The sequence below is a fragment of the Peromyscus eremicus genome, chromosome 3, assembly GCF_949786415.1.
Source record: "Peromyscus eremicus chromosome 3, PerEre_H2_v1, whole genome shotgun sequence".
Classification (NCBI taxonomy): Eukaryota; Metazoa; Chordata; class Mammalia; order Rodentia; family Cricetidae; genus Peromyscus; species Peromyscus eremicus.
The window spans coordinates 66,095,679-66,112,484 of NC_081418.1; the positions used below are offsets into that span (position 1 = coordinate 66,095,679).

At 49.7% G+C, this 16,806-nt stretch overlaps 1 protein-coding gene across 1 annotated transcript in view; it reads right to left on the bottom strand.

The window, feature by feature from the left end:
• Gsdme (gasdermin E) overlaps positions 1-16,806 on the bottom strand; it is a 50,896-nt gene that overhangs the window by 20,124 nt on the left and 13,966 nt on the right. Inside the window, exons 3-4 of the mRNA XM_059257832.1 lie at positions 4,201-4,372; positions 1,632-1,752 (exon numbers count right to left, since the gene is read on the bottom strand). Coding sequence (XP_059113815.1) covers positions 1,632-1,752; positions 4,201-4,372 — 293 coding nt within the window. The remainder of the gene's footprint in view (positions 1-1,631; positions 1,753-4,200; positions 4,373-16,806) is intronic.

Here is a 16,806-nt window from a genome sequence, read left to right on the forward strand (position 1 = left end):
TTGGGGGGTATCTGGGTGTGGTAGCATAAGCCTGTGATCCCGTATTTGGAGGTGGAGGAAAGGATGAGGAGTTAGTTCAAGGCCATCCTCAGCAATATATAGCCAGTCCAAGGCCAGGCTGGGCTACATGAGACTATCTTATTTTTTTTTTAATGTTGTGAACTAGTTGCAATGGGGATGTAGGTGCCACCCCAGTGTTCGGAGCAGCCCAGGTTTCCCTCCCCTAGCATTCTTGATCAGTTTTTAAAAACAGACACAATGTCACCTCAGGCAAATCATTTCCACTTCCCAAAGCACAGATGAACAAGACAGTGAGGGGGGCTCAGTGTTTTGTGCCAGGCCTGTTCAGACCGTCAAATGCATGTGGGTTGGATGACATTGGTGACCTGCTTCCCACCTTTGCAGCAGAGCCGGGTAGCATGTCACGTGGTCTTCGTGAGAGTCAGCACAGACTCACGGAGGCTGACCCACCTTACCCACCTCACCAAAGACAAACAGGAGAGTGGCAAACAGGCACGTGTGTAGTCTATTCTCAAGGGCAAAGGTCACACTTAACAAGAGTGCACAGTGAAATGGCCATAGCTGCTCATCTTCCAGCCTCAGCGACTGTCACAGCCAGCGGCATCCTTTACCCCCCAGCACACACACACTCCCTTATGCCGTTTTGGAAGGCCTGGGAAGGGGCCTTGTACATGAGCACAGTGGGTCTCTTTAATACAGTGTGACCCTTTAATACCGGTCCTCATGCTGTGGTGACCCCCCAACCATAAAATTATTTTCATTGCTACTTCATAACTGTAATTTTGCTACTGTTATGAATAGTAACATAAAAACCTGTGTTTTCCAATGGTCTTAGGCAACCCCTGTGAAAGGGTCATTCGACCCCAAAAGGGGTGTCAACCCACAGGTTGAGAACCACTGATCTGGAGTCAGCAGTCAGCTCTAAGAAAGGACAGCCCTTATTTTCTTCTACCAACAGCAATGACGTGTGAGGCCCGGAGCAAGGTCAAGTTGCAGTGTGGGCTTCACGTTGGGAGGGAGGGTGGAGTCACAGTGAGGACAGGGTTAACAGATAAGTCAGGGTGGTTGTGAGTTACCACTTCCCGGGCACTTCCCAGGCCTCGGGAAACCAGCTTAACTCTGCCCAGGACTCATCGGGGACTCTCATTCCCCTTCTGAGCAGGTGGCCTGTGGTGGTTTCAGTGAGAAATGTCCCCCACAATCTTGGGCATTTGAACATTTGGTCCTCAGTGGGTGGCACTGTCTGGGGAGGTTTAAGAGGTGTGGCCTTGCTGGGGGAGGTGTGTCACCGGGAGTGGGATGTGAGAGTATAAAGGCTCACACCACTTCCAGCTCCCTCTGCTTCATGCTTACAGCATAGGATGTGAGCGCTCAGCACCCTGTGCCCGCTGTCCTGTCTGCTGCTTCCCAATGTGGTGGGCTTCCTTCCCTCAGGACGTGTAAGCCCTGCAGAGCCCATGTTCCCCCCACAGCCACAGTGACACCTGAGGAGCATGCAGCCCCTGGCTTCCCTCAGCCCACTCCCCAGTGCCCCCCAGATCCTCTGACACCCTCACACTCCTCTGATGTCCCCCTCTCTTTCTACCAGGGCGTGCCTCCCGAGGACTCACCAAACTGGCCGTCCTGTTTCACATACAGCTCGATGATGCCACAGGCAATGGTGGTGGCAGCAGGGATCTCCAGCACCACATTGGTGTCCTTCATGACGGTCCCGTCCTCCATTGCTGACACCTGTGGGCAATGTACCCCTTGTATACTCAAGAAGCACTCTTGGCTTCTTCCCGTCACCCCTCTGCCCAGCCTCCTAAGAATGCTGGGGAAATAACAGTCGCTGAGGCTGGAAGATCTTAGCACAGAGCTAAGGCAGGAGAAGGAGACAGCTGGCACTGATATCTGGTGGCATGGGTAAGATGGCCGTGCATGGGGTAGGAAGCCACACCACAGGACATGTTTTGACAACAACATACTTAGTATTGTACCACTGTGGTCCCACAATAAGGTGATTAATGAAACCAAAATGTTTCTGTCTCCTAGTGCCATCCTGGGTGCTGTAACATCACTGCAGGATGCATCACTCATGTCTATGGTGATGCCGCTAACACCTCCCTGGGCACCTACAGTCACTGTCAGCAGGGAACACATGATAATTATAAATGACTATGCTACTGGCGCACGTACACTAGACTAGATCCTTAACATTGCATCTTACAGTATTTTCAGAATATATCCCATATAGAAAGAAGGAAGGGAGGGAGGGAGGGAAGGAAGGAGGGAAGGAAGGAGGAAGGAAGGAAGGAGGGAGGGAGGGAGGGAAGGGAACTATAAACTGTGCGGAGGTAGGCTGGCAGTAGCCTCGTACATCTCAGGTTCACTGCATCCCTCAGGTCCACCATGAAACCCTGCGGACACCTAGGCCTACATAAATTATTCCACAGTGTGACATCACCACCAACAAAATTACCTGGTGATGTGTAACTCAGAGCATAGCTAAGTGATATATGACTGCAGATAAATAAGATCAGTTTCCAATTCCCTTCCTAGGCTTTGAGAAACAATTTTGAAATCCCGGTGAAAATCCCAGCAGGATCAAAGCTGGGCTGGGAAATGCTTGCTGAGCTGTTCACACACCTATGGATGGTGCTCTGTGCACAGACAGAGCCGGGATGACAATGCAGTCGGAGAGGCTGGGAGAGAAACACAGAGGCAGGAGGAAGAGGGATGGGCAGGGCTGGGGTATCAGGCAGGAAAGAGCCCTTCCCACAGTACACCAGGAACAGGAAGCCAGAGATCCATTTGTTGGCGGGACACTGGAGACAGACAGCATAGCTTAGTGATCTGCCCCTGGTACGAGGATTTGCTCCGAATCAAGAAGCAGCAGCAGCAGCTGGGCTTCCAGGACCAGAGCTTCAGCGGGTGGTGACCATGGGCAGAAGTGTCACCAGGGCCAGCTGAAGCCACCTCTATCAGGTCCACGGTCCGCCTTCCCCCTATCTGGTCCAGCCTCTCACCTGTCTACCCTGCTGCCCCAGACCTAGACTTATAACCAGGCCCCTTATCACCCCAGGCCCCTGCCAAATACAGCCTCCTGGGTCTTCTAGAAAAACCCAGCACTACCAAGAAGGAAACTCTGAAGAAGATTACAGGCCCTGCAGCCAGCTGAGGGAAAACAGTTCAGGGCTAATGAGCCAGCTCCAGGGTCAGCTTGCAATCTGGAAGAAACAGTAAATGACAGACAGACAGACAGACAGACAGACAGACAGATCCTCTTGTTCCTGGCCCAACTAGAGCCTGACTAAACAATTCCCTTGATGGAAGCACTCTCCTTCCATAAGGGACAGTGCCTGGCCCAGGCCCAGCTAGTCACTAGAGCAGTGGTTCTCAACCTTCCTAATGCTGTGACCCTTTAAATGCAGTCCCTCATGTTGGGGTGACCCCCGACCATAAAATGACTTTCCTTGCTACTTCATAAGTGTAATTTTGCTACAGTTATGAATTGTAATGTAAATCTTTCTGGAGATAGAGGTTTGTCAATGAGGGTCACGACCCACAGGTTGAGAACCACTGCACTAGAGTTCTATTGCCACCGCTTGAGAAACGGATACGACCCACATGGTCTGGTGAGATCCAGCCCTGCACTCTTTCCCTGTACTGTGGCAAATCTGAAGAAAGCCTGGAGACACCAGCTCCGTGAGGAAGAATACTCCACTTTTCTGGGTAGCTCACAACATCAAGTCCTGAGTCCCATGGTAACTGAGGCCAGATGCCTCAAAGCTCTTAGTTACATGAGCCAGGGAGGTCTTGTTTACCAGAGCCAGCTTGAGTCCCCTTTCTGAGGTACCACCCCCACTGAGGCTCCGGTAACTGTCACGCCTACAAAGCGGGGCCAAGAGAGGACCCTGAAGACCCGAGATCCGGATGTGCCGGCTCTCTTGGTTCCTGGACCCTGGACGCTGGAGGTAGACCAAGCAGAGTTCTCCAGAGAACACTGCCAGACTGCGCCACACCTTTCCTGGACCCTGTAACCTATCCCTTCACTTGTAAGTTACCCCACAAAATAAACCTCCCTTTTAACTACGTGGAGTGGCCTTAATTCAACAACCAGCACTGGTCTGACTGAGGAAGACACCAGAAAAGGGGCCCGTGGGGAAAGGTCTCCAGGCTGGGACGTGGCGGCGGCACCTGCACAGTCTTGGTCTGGATCCCCACCACGCCTCCGCACTTCTCCTCCGTCTGCACATGCTCAGAGATCACACACTTCTGCGTGGTCACAATCTTCTGTGTCAGCACACACAGGACCTCATTCCTCCTCTCTAGCACCTGCTGGAGCACCGGGTTGTCCAGATTAACTGTTCTGAAAAAGGAAAATGGTCATGTGTAACCCCATCGCTCCAGGGAGACCGAGGCAGGGACCAGAATCCCCTCTTGTGGCTGGAAGAGGGAACAGGGAAGGATAGGTTTCATGCTTTTCCTGGTGAGGAGAGAGGAGGCAGGTTCTCTAGAATGGCTTTAGCCAAGCTCTCCTGCGGCCCCTCAGACCAGCTGTGGGACAGGCTGGACACTGGAGGACGTACCAAGGAATGACTTACTCTTATAACAAGTCCCCAACAGCCACACTGGTTTCAGTGAAGAACAACGGAAAGCCATCTATGAGAGAGCTGCTGCCCATCCTCCTGGGTGGGCTGGGGATGGGCACAGCAGACATGGTAGCCAGACATCCTTCCTCCTCCGAAGCCCAGGGTCCTTATGATGAGAGGCACAGTGGCTCCTCACACAGGAGGGGTGGCCATTTAAGTACAAGCTGTGGCTGGAGACCAGACTGGAGCTGAGAAAGGTGCAGAACCTCTCTGTGGGGTTTCTGTCACAGTCATTTGGTATGCAGCTGCCTCAGGCTACCAGCATGGTTCCCCATCCTGAGCCACTTAAAATTCTGTAGAATTGCAAGGCCGGGCCTCACTTCCAGCTGTAACTTGGTACTTAAAAGCCAGCGAGGAGACAAGCTCCTTGGAGACCCCAGTTAACACCATGGCCATGGAAGGGTGGGAAAAACACCAGATCCCAGGTGCGGTCAGCACGGGAAGAAAAGGCTCAGCCTAGACTACAAGGACATCTGAGGTCAGTCACCTGTAAGCTCAGCATCCCTCCCTGGCCACTAAGGGGCCGGTGCTCCATCCTAGGTACACTTAGGGTTCCCGGGGCATTAACCAGCTCATGACCCACATAGGAATAGACACAAAGTGGCTTATCCACACCATGGGACTGGTCAGCCATGGGAAGGAGTCAGCTCCAACACATGCTACAATGTGAAGGAACTTAACCCTCATGCTAAGCAATGTCAGCCTCCATAAAAAGACAAACACGGTAAGATTCCATATCTAGGAAAGATCTAGAATAGACAAAGTCACAATGATAGTGAAGACTGGAGTACTGGGCTGGAGGGTAGGGGAATCAGGGAAGACTAATGGCTTCATGGCTGTGGAATTCTGGTTCGAGGTGGTGGAAAATTCCAGAAATGGATAGCAGTGGTGGCTACACAACAGAGGAAATGTGCTTAGTGCCAATGAATTATACACTTAAGGACAGACCTCCAAATTTTATATTTTTCCACAGTAAAAAGAAAAAACATGTGTAATACTGGTCAGTCTCCCACTAGCCAGGGCAACGCAAAAGTACCGCAATATACACATGAGTCAAAATAGGCCAGGAACAAAACCGCCGGCCGGGGCCTGGGGACGGCTCCACTGGTGAAGCATGACTGAGCTGGACTCCCAGCACCCACGGAAAATGCCCACAGTGTGCACGTCTGTAATCCCAGCTCTGGGGAAGCACAGGCAAGAGGACCCCTGGAGCTCGCTGGCTGACCAGTTTAGTCAAATCAATGAGCTCCAGGTCCACTGAGAGACTGTCTCCAAAAATAACAGGAAGTGACTGAGGAAGGCACCTGATGCCAGCCTCTGGTCCCCACCCACATTGTGTGTGTACCTATGCACACACACATATGCCTACATAAACATGTATACACATACCACATAGACACAAAAGTAGATCGATGGATTGATTAGTTCATTGTCAGGCAGGGCTTCAATTCCAGGAAGAAGTATGGACAGGGAGCAGCTGGGTGCTGCCCTCCCCCTTGATGACCTGGGGTGAATTATGTCACCTTCACATGGCGGCTTTCTCATGACTAGCAGTTGGTAACAATGCCCTCAGCATGGCTTGTTTGAGGGTGTATTGAGCAGTCAGTTTATGCCACAGCCGTTGTGTGCCACACAAACATTCCAGCCAGCTTCCCGACGAGGTCCACAGAACACAGCCACTGCGTGTGCAGTTCCTGGGAACGGTGGGTCCTTTATCTAGGTCAGGGGTAAATTCCCATACCGCTCACTTGCTTAAAAAGCCTTCAAGGGCTCTGCCTCATCTGCTCAGCCAGGTTCTACAAGCCCATGATCATGTCCCTGCCTCCTATTCTGCCAAACCCACCTTCAAGCCTTTCCTCTATGCCGTCGAGAGGCCAGGCGCATGCCCAGTCAAAGCCCTGGAGGTCATAGCTGTTTGCCACCTCCTCAGGGAACTGAGCTCCATGTGCTACGTGAGTGGCACTCTGTCACATGGCACAGCTAAGATGGAGACACATGTCCACACAACTCTTTCTCTAGCTCATTCTGTGTTCATTGCCTGCACCTCAGTCTAGAGGAGAAACTCCACAGAGCGGGTGGGGACCTTCCTACCGTGTTCTGCTTTTCTCAGGGCTGGACAGCACTCAGCACCAGAGCAGGCTCAGGGAACATTTGACGACGTAAGTTCTGTCGGTTTCTTCCTTGTCTATTGTTTTAATATACATGCATGTGCACGTGTGTGTGTGTGTGTGTGTGTGTGTGTGTGTGTGTGTGTGTAAGTCAGAGAAAGAGAGGGAAGAGGAAGGGAGGGAGCGGGGCACAGAGGGTAGAAAAGAAGGGAGAGGGAAGAAGGGGAGGGAGGGAAGAGAACATATTGAAGATGGAGAGGGAGGAGAAGGATTCTGATGTTTGGTTAAGCAAACGGTGAACGGGTAACTATCCCCTTTTACAGACACTGGGTGGTCAACATGAAGTCTGGTCCCTTTGTGACTGAAGCAAGGACAGGAAAGGGCATTTTACAGTCCCTTCCCACATTTTCCTTCTTTCCCAGAGCCGAGAGAAGTTCAATGCTCCGGCCACGCCCACCTGAAAGATGCTTTAGGATCTTATCAGGGTCAGCAAATTGGCAAGGCAGTACAAACTTCCAGGAACAAGTATGTCACCTACACTGGCCAGGCGCATGGGTGGACAGGTCAATGGCACAGCCGTCTCCATGGACATTCACTATCACTGGGCCAGAACAGGACAAAGGCCATGAAAAGATGCTAAAACGGAAAGACGAATTTTGACCAGTGTGAAAGGAAAAGGGATAAACAACCGAGAAGATGTAGAAATGAAATCAACTCAAAGCTTTCACTAAACTGAAAAGGAAAGGGCTGGAGAGATGGCTCAGTATGTAGGAGCACTGGTTGCTCTTGCGGAGGACCTGGGTTCAGTTCCCAGCAGCAACCGCATGGTGGTTCACGACCACGTGGAACTCCAGGTCTGGAGAATTCAAAGGCCACTACTGGCCTCTGGAGGCACCCACACACGGTGCATATAAACTCACACTGGCTTGCACACATACACACACACTTAAAAAGCAATCATTTTTAAATATAAAAGGGGTACTGCACTTTGAGGGGAAATCACGAGGTAAGGCTCTGGGGGCCAGTGAAGAAGTGATAGGAACCTAAACAGCACTGGGTGAAAGTGCCAGTGTGGGGCAAATGCCTGCAACCCCAGTACCCAGGAAACTGCTGCAGAAGGACTGCTCTAAGTTCAAGGCCAGCCTGGGCTCATAGTGAGTTCCTGGCCAGCCTCGGCTATAGAGTAAGACAAGCAGAAAGAAGACTAAAGAGAAAGATGAGAGAGAGGAGGGTAGGAAAAAGAGGGAGGAGAGAAAGGGAGAAGAAGAGGGAGGGAGGAGGGAGAAGTGGGGGAAGCAGGAAAGGAAGAGGGGAGAGAGGAAAGCAGTTTGCTGCCATGCCCTCGGCTTCCCTGCCAGGTCAGGAAGCCACAGTGCTGGGCGAGCTTGAGTAACCACAGCCCCCACACTGCAGTGGCCCTCAGCCCCAGCCAGAGGAGATGCTAAGTCACGGCACTCACTAGCTTTGTATCCAGTGAGGAGCTGGGATGTCTAGGAGTGAAGGAACCTACTGTGTGTGCCTACAACCTCCAGAAACCAAGCTGCAGCTGTCATGCTAGACCCTTTGACAGCTTGGGGCCAGCCTCCTAGAAGCCCAAGGCAGCGTGTACTCCAACAGGTGGTGGACACACACCCCTCAGGATCCACAGGTACCATAGCAACAAGCTGACACCCACTTCCACTTTCCACACAGGAACTACACCCGGTGCCCCCACCACATTGTACAATCTTGGGGCTGCATCCCCTGTTGACTGGGAGCTGAGAAAGGTCCCAGCTGTTTCCCATAGTTTCAGGAACATGAGCACCAGGGGCCCTAGGACCTGCCACTACCTGGGCACACCTGTACTTGTCTGGTGGGGACTGGGGTAGGTATTCACCATGGGGCAGCACCTACTGGTGCAAAAAAACTCTGGCATTAACCAAGTTTGTCCCTGGGACTGTGGGAAAAAACATCTGTATTCCACATCTCCACAACATCTACCAGTTCAGTAAGCTGTGTGTCCACCAGAGTTTGCTCTGTGTGACCTAGGGACATGCTGAACAGTCTTCAAATACCAGATGAGCTCCAGATACCGAAGACCATGTCTGTTTAACCCAAGGAGCTCAGGGAAGGTTTTACCACACCACCAGCTTACATGTTACCTGCACATGGCCCAACACAGGTTAAGGACATCTCACTATAATCTCTGGCTTTCTGACAAGAAGAGCTGTTGCAGAATATTTTATTAACAATGCAAAGATGTGTTACATTTGTTTAACTATGTAAAGATATGTTGCTGTTTTACCTTGCCTGCCTAAGGCACCTGATTGGTCTAATAAAAAGCTGAATGGCCAATAACAAGGGAGGAGATATAGGCGGGACTTTAGGCAGGAAGAGTTAAGTAGGAGGAAGAATTTAGGCTCAATAGAAAAAGAAGTAAGAAAAGGAGACCCCAGGGGCCAGACAGACAGACAGGGAGGAAGCAGGAAAGTAGGACACACAGAGTGAAAGAAAGATAAAAAAGCCCTGAGGCAAAACATAGATGAATAGAAGCAGTTAAATTAAGTTACAAGAGTTAGTGGGACAAGCCTAAGCTAAGACTGAGCATTCATAATTTATAATAATAAGTCTCCGTGTCTCTATTTGGGAGCTAGTTAGCAGCCCAAAGAAAATTCCAACTACAAAGAGCAGGACAATGAGCCTCATTGCCATTCCTGGGGCCTGGAAAAAATGCATAGAGACCCTGAAATCCACGAATGTTGCTACCAGAGCCACGGTAGAATCACCAACTGTAATCATCCCACTGGATCTTGAAAAGTTCCCTTTTCCCTCGGCTTCCTGACCTGGTCAGGAAGCAACAGTGCTGGGCTTCAAACCTTCAACAACAGTTCCCATATGACCAGCTATAGCACCACCAATGCCCACCCTGCAGAGCGGAGGATGTCCTCACACTACCCTGTGATTGCTAGTGCCCCAGGCTGAGGCATTTCCCGTGTCTACCCTGAGGATCCCAGGTAGGTCACCTACAGGGGTCACAGCCACAGGTATTGTTTCCATTGGCCTCAGCTGCACTTGCTGTAAGGGACCTGCAGAGAACCCAACCTCATCTCATACCTCTGGGACTGTGGCAGCCACCATCACAAACCCTAATGCCATCAGGGTTTGGCTCTGTGGAGCCTGAGACACAGACCTTTGGAAGCATGTGTCCTCTGCAAAGACACAAAAGGACCTTCATGAACTTCTACAGTCTCTACAGGAACCCCTGTAGGCATGCTGGTGTCAATCAAAAACAGCAAATCACACAGGCACTATAGCCAATGCAAAAAACGTGAATCCAGAGAAACTGCCATTTCCCATCTTAAAAAATAAAGCTGTTTCTGCAGAAGCTACTTCAACAGCTCTTGCGCAAAGAAACACTCTCCAGACTGGGGATAGGCGGAGCACACCTCAAGACAGTAAGAGCAGGAAGTGAAAAGCCCACAGCTAAATCCTGTGTTTTCCCTAAGATCAGGAGCAAGGCAAGGGTGCCCAAGCCATTCTCATATTTAATGGAGTGCTGACATCTGAGCAGGAGCAACTGGGCAAAGGAAGGAGGACAAGTTAAATTAGGCGTGTGCAGATGATGTGATTTCATGTGGAGAGAAACACAACCACCAAAGAGCTGTCACATGAAGACTGTCACTTTGTATGTTGAACTAAAAAATCCATTTTAAAAAAGCTGTTAGAACTTACAAACAAATCCAGTAAAGTGACAAGACAAAAAAGTCAATGCACAAAAGCTGGCGCCATTTTTATACCACAGTAATGAATGTTCTGGAACAGAAACTAAGAAAGTAGCCCCATGCCAGCCAAGGGTGATAGCTCACATCTGTAATCCCAGCCCTTGCAAAGCTGGGACAGAAGGAATACCACAAACTTAAGGTCAGCCTGGGCTACACCGTGATTCCCAAGTCAGTGAGATGCAGAGTGAGGCCCTTCTTCACAGAAATGGAAAGGGAAGAAACAAACAAACCCTGAAGTCTGTGTAAGTCCCAGAATAATCAAAGCAATCTTGAAGAAAATATCTCACTCCAAATCCCACTACAAAGTGGGTGGTGTGCACACCTGCAGTCATCACTTGGGAAGCCGAGGTAGGAGGGTGGTGAGTTTGAGACCCACCTGGACTACACAATACATCTCAAGCTAGCCTGGCCTATGAGACTAGGATAGACAGACACAGGGACTAGCTGGCTAACCCACTAACTGTGAAGCTATAGCAATTCTAACAGCATGGTATTAGCTGAAAACCCAGCACAAAGACCCCTGGGATAGAGCAGAAAGTCCAGACATTAACCTACAATCAAGCAGCCACCCGAGTGTTGACGAAGCGCCAAGAACATAGGATGGAGAGAAGATAGTGTCTTTGATAAGCTGCTGTCGCAGTTGGTTCTACATATGCAAAAGAAAAATTGATCCCCTCCTCTCCCCTGCTTAAGTCAACCGAGAAAGGATAAGTTCCTAAGGGTTAGTCCGAAACCACGACAGCGAGAAAACAGGAGAACCCTCAAGACACTGGTCAGTAAAGGCAGCGGCTGCTTTCAGACAAGAGTGCAAAAGCTCAGACAAAAGGAAAACAGACGTGTGGGCCTCTGTCAGACTAAGGGGTGTCTATGAAGCCAAGGGGACAACCAACGTGTTGACAGACAGCCTGGAGTGGGAGGAGTCTCTGTCAGCTGTTCTGCCAGCAGGGGTCACATCCAGAACACACAGGAGCCCAAAAAGTGGAGTACCACAAAAACAATGTAACTTGAAAATGCGCTGTAGAGCCAAAGCAGAGAACAGAGATTCAGTCAGCAAACCGATAGTAAAAGTGCTCAGTCTCCCTCATCATCAGAGAAACACAAGTCAAACCTCCGTGAGGTATCATTTCACCCCCAGCAAATGGCTGTTGTCAGACAAAAAGTAGCCAATGCTGTTGAGCTGTGGAGGGAAGAGAACTCATGCAGAGCTGAGGGGCTATAAGTTATTACGGCCATTATGGGAAACTAAAAATAAAACTATGATAGTATCCAACAGCCCTGCTGGAATCCGAGACAGATGATGCTGTTATCCAAGGAAGGTGGGGGATACTTGCACCTCTGTGCTTATTGCAGTAGTGGTCACTACGACTGAAGCAAAGCCAGCCCAGATGGCCTTTAGCAGATGAAGAATTAAAAGCATGTGAGATACACACACACACACACACACACACACACACACACACACACAGAATATTACTTGGTTATAAAAATGAAACCATGTCATTTGTGGCAGCACAGATGTTAACTAGAGGGCAACGCATTAAGTAAAATAACCCAGAACATAGAAAGATAAATACCACATATTCTCACTCGTCTGTGAGGAATGTAAGTCACTGTCATCAGATTAGAAGAGTAGTCACCGAGGGCTGGGAAGGGAATGTGGGATAGAAAGAAATCCAAGGACTAAAGAGCTGGCTCGGTAGTAGTGGGTGCGTACTGCCCTTGCAGAGATCTGAATTGTGTTCCCAGCATTCATGGTGGACACTCCCAGCTGCCTGCAACTCAAGCTCCAGGGGATCTAACAACCATTCCTAGCCTTTAGGGGCACTCACACATGGCGTACACACATGTGGCACTCACACATGGCATACACACATGTGGCACTCACACATGGCGTACACACATGTGGCACTCACACATGGCGTACACACATGTGGCACTCACATATGATGTACACACATGTGGCACACACACATGTGGCACTCACACACGGAGTACACACACGTGGTACACACACATGGCATACACACATGTGGCGCTCACACATGGCATACACACATGTGGCACTCACACATGGCGTACACACATGTGGCACTCACACATGGCATACACACATGTGGCACTCACATACGGCATACACGCATGTGGTACACACACACCAGAAGGAATTACTCCTGGACCTTCTTTAACACACGGTTGATGATGAGAGAGAGCACTGTGACCCATGCCATACTTAAAGAGTGTGCAATGCTTAATGTCTGAAGAACCAGCTGTGCGTGCCACCCTGATTTCTTATACATTAGTTACACATACTCAGTAACGTTAATGTACCCATGAAGATGCACAAATACTGTGTCTCAATCTTCAAGACTTGCTTTTCAATAGTGTGGTATTTACATGTGAGTCTTCTTAGGCCACTGTGTTTTGGACCCGTAGACTAAAGTTAGGTGCCAGCATGTCCACCTGTCAGAACGCACATTAACCCAGCTGTCCCTAACAGTCTCTTCCAGCTTCTGCCTCCCATCGGGTCTGGAAGGGCTTTGGTCTGGGACAGTTCACGTGTGCACTCACTTGACCATACACATCAGAGCAGTGTTGTGGCCCACAAGCCACAGCTAAGGGAGAGGAACTGCTGAGGGACCCACCAGGAGTCTGACAGGACTATGGCGGTTAGAAATCACCGCTTCGTTACACTGCAATGTTCCCTAACAGAATCCGCTAAACTACAAAGCTGTTCTAAGCTAATGGTAAGTTGCTATAAAAGGAAAGTCTCAGCCAGACCATCCCAAGATTGCTGAAAGGCCCCACGTGCCCCTTGAGCCTCAAGACAAGAGTATTTCTGAAGGAATGGAGCCCCTTGCTTCTGGTGACAAGTCTCCAAGGCTTGCTGAGCCCAGAGAGGTCTTTAGGGACAGCCATAGCTGTGGGAAGGGAACAGGAGCTCATCTACACACAAGGCCCATGACCAAGACTGAGGCTGATATGCAGCCGTCCTACAGCCCTGACTTAGGAGACACACCATGACTCCCTGACAAGATACAAAGCAGGGCCAGGCCAGGCAGCCTTCCCCTCTGTCCCTCCTGTGAAGAGATCACCTTGCTGGTTTCCAAGAGAGTGCTGCCATCTTTTGGAGGCTAGACACTGGACAAATTTAATAATCTTCAGTTCAGAGGCACCTGCGAGGGACAATAACAGAAAATAGATGTCCATTTGACCCTGTGCAAAACAATCTCTAATGGGATCCTTGCCCATCTCCTCCTCCTGCTAACCCTGCATGACCCCACGCATCAGGAGAGACTCCAAGGCCCCTAGGGGGAACTGTCCCCAAGCACAGACCCAAAATAGCTTGGAACTGTGCCCATAGCTCTAACCCCCCTCAGTCCATGACAAGGATTACCACGTAACAGAGATCCCCCAGTACCAAGCGGGAAACCACAGTGCAATGGACTTGTTGAGCTTATAATCTTATATTCCTGTATGCACTAAAAGTTCCAAGAAGCAAAGGCATTTAAAATCCTGGTTGAAGGCTGAGACAGTAACTGAGTGGGAGGGGGCGTGCCTAGGATGTGTGAGGGGTAAGTTCAATTCCTATGACTGAAAAAAAAAATAAATGGTGGAACCTGAGAGAGAGCTCAGCAGCTGTGAGCACTTGTCGCTCTTGCGGAAGACCTGGTTTGATTCCAGGTATCCACATGTAACTCCACCTTCAAGGGATCCTGGCACCCTCTTCTGGCCTCCATGGGCATTAGGCATGCACGTGGTTCACATACATATATTCAGGCAAAATATGCATACATATAAAGTAAATAAAACTGAAAAATTATAAAAATCTTTTGAGAGCTGGGGAGATAGCTCAGTCAATAAAGTACAGTGAGGAGCAAGTGAGGAACAAGACAGCTGAGATCGATTGGCAATGTCTGCACAGGCGTGAAAGGGATAGTCCTGGGCACCCAGATGTGATCTGATATCTGTTCATAGACTGTGCCCTGGTAGCTTACAGAACCCTGGTCATCTGGGACAGCAGTAGCAGCAATACCATCAGGGCACCCATCTTCTGGCAGTTTCTTTTAAAAGCCACTGACTTTGCAGAATTCTAAACACCAGGAACAGACAACAGTGCAAACTCACTGTGCCAAAGAGCTAAGGACCAAAAAGATTGATTTTGACATTGTCTCAGAAATAAGATGGGGACATTAAAAAGAGCCTGCTAAGTAGTCAGCTTTGAACATATATACACACACAAACAACACTAAATAGACTTAACAGGTTGTATTCATGTACACCCACATGTACATATGCAACAATAACAATAACAAAGAGGTCATGAATCGGAAGGGGAGTCAGGGAACGTGGGAGGAGCTGGAGGGGGAGAGGAAGTAGAATGATGTGAATACAGTCCACATGGAGGAAATGCTCAGAAGAAACTTAACTGAAATTTAAAACATCAAATGGCAGAAGGAAAAGAAGTTAGTCAACGAAAACGAAGAGCCTGCCCCTGCAGGAGTGTTAAGCAAGAATTACTAGCCCACAGAAATGTAGATCTATACTGAGGATTAAAGCTATGGTAGGTGGGGTGTTTCTCGCAAAGGGCTTTAATTCATTAGCTACAGCTAAGTTAAAAGAGCCAGTGTGCACACACACCAGCTGCAGGTAGGAAAACGGACTCCACGAACATCATTTCTGAACTCCCTGGTACTGACAGCCCTCCTGACATTTCACAAAGTTGGGAGCTTACTGATTTTTGATGACCAGCCTCCTAGGCTCACAGTTCCAAGCCCACCGCCAAGGTTGCATTTCAGAAACTACCTCTTAGAGTTCCAGAAAGCAGGCCCCTCTGCTGCCTTTCAACAGCCTGTTTACCCCTCCCCGGGACACTGCTTCCTACCTCCTAAGGTCTGTGAGCTCCAGGATAGCCAGAGGAGAGAGGCAGTCCTCAGCCCTCTGTTCCCAAGGCACTATGCTGCGGTCTGCACTTAGCAGGCTAGAACCCTCCACACCAGGAGTGCGGGCATGCTTAGGACACTCCAGTTTTGTACAGGTGCTGAAGAGCCATGGGCTGTAGGGAGTCTAGGTCCGGTCCTGCCAGGAGCTTTGGCTCATCTCTCAGCCAATTGTAGTCATATTTTTCTTAAGGACTGGGGGACAATTCTGTCCATTGAGACCCAGAAAATGTTATATTAGGGAGATTTTTTTTCTCCCTCTAAAAGGGAGTTACACATAACAGGTCATTTGTCTACACCTGGACCTCGTTGTCTATAACATAAGCTGACATTTAGAACCAAGAAAACTCAGGCTGTTGAGACAGCGTCAGGCGGGGATGCCACCCAGGTCCACGCCAACACTGAGCTAATCACACGGTTAACCAGGACTCCTACCTCGGGATGTTTCCTTATGTGGGGTAAGAAATGTTCTTTGCAACAAGACACCCAAACTGTTCTCGAAGTTACTGTCATCCTTATTTCACAGAGAGACACAAAGCACAGAGAAACTCACAGGTCAAAGACCCAAGGGACACAGGTCAGTGTGGGTAGAATAGGGTCTCAGCTCAACAACTCAGCCTTGTTCAAACCTGAAACTCTGCCCCCATCTTCCCTCTCCCTCCTGAGGGCCTGCTGGGCTCTGCACAGCTTAATCCATGCTTGCTTCTTAGCAAATAAGCAGCCTTTCTGCTCAGCTCCCCGTGAAAGCTCCGGGAATACTGGCAGCAGAGTCTCCAGAAACAGCCACCCGCTGGCCACTGAGGGCGTACCAATGGTCTCCATGATAAACCATGAGGAAGGGAAGGAAGGTTCATTCTGACTGGAGGGGTAGTGTTTTGGCTCAGGACTTCAGCCATTTCACTCCATGGCTGCTTGGCCCCATTATTGGTATAGTGTAACATGTAACCAGTATGTGGTGGATGAATCCTGTTCCTCTCCAGAGAGTCAGAAAGTTAAATGGAAAAGGGAAGAGCAGAGGTCTCCAATAGTTCCCCTGAAGACATGCATCCAGCCTGGCTGTGGTGGCGCACGCCTTTAATCCCAGCACTCGGGAGGCAGAACCAATCGGATCTCTGTGAGTTCAAGGCCAGCCTGGTCTACAGAATGAGATCCAGGACAGGCACCAAAACTACACAGAGAAACCCTGTCTCGAAAGAGAAAGAAAAAAAAAAAAAAGACATGCATCCAATAACCTAACTTCTACCACCTCCTAGTAGCATCACAGGCTGGGAACCTAGCCGTTAACAAGCAAACTTTGGGGGACACTTCAATCCAAACTACAACAACCTGGAGCAAAGGACAGAAA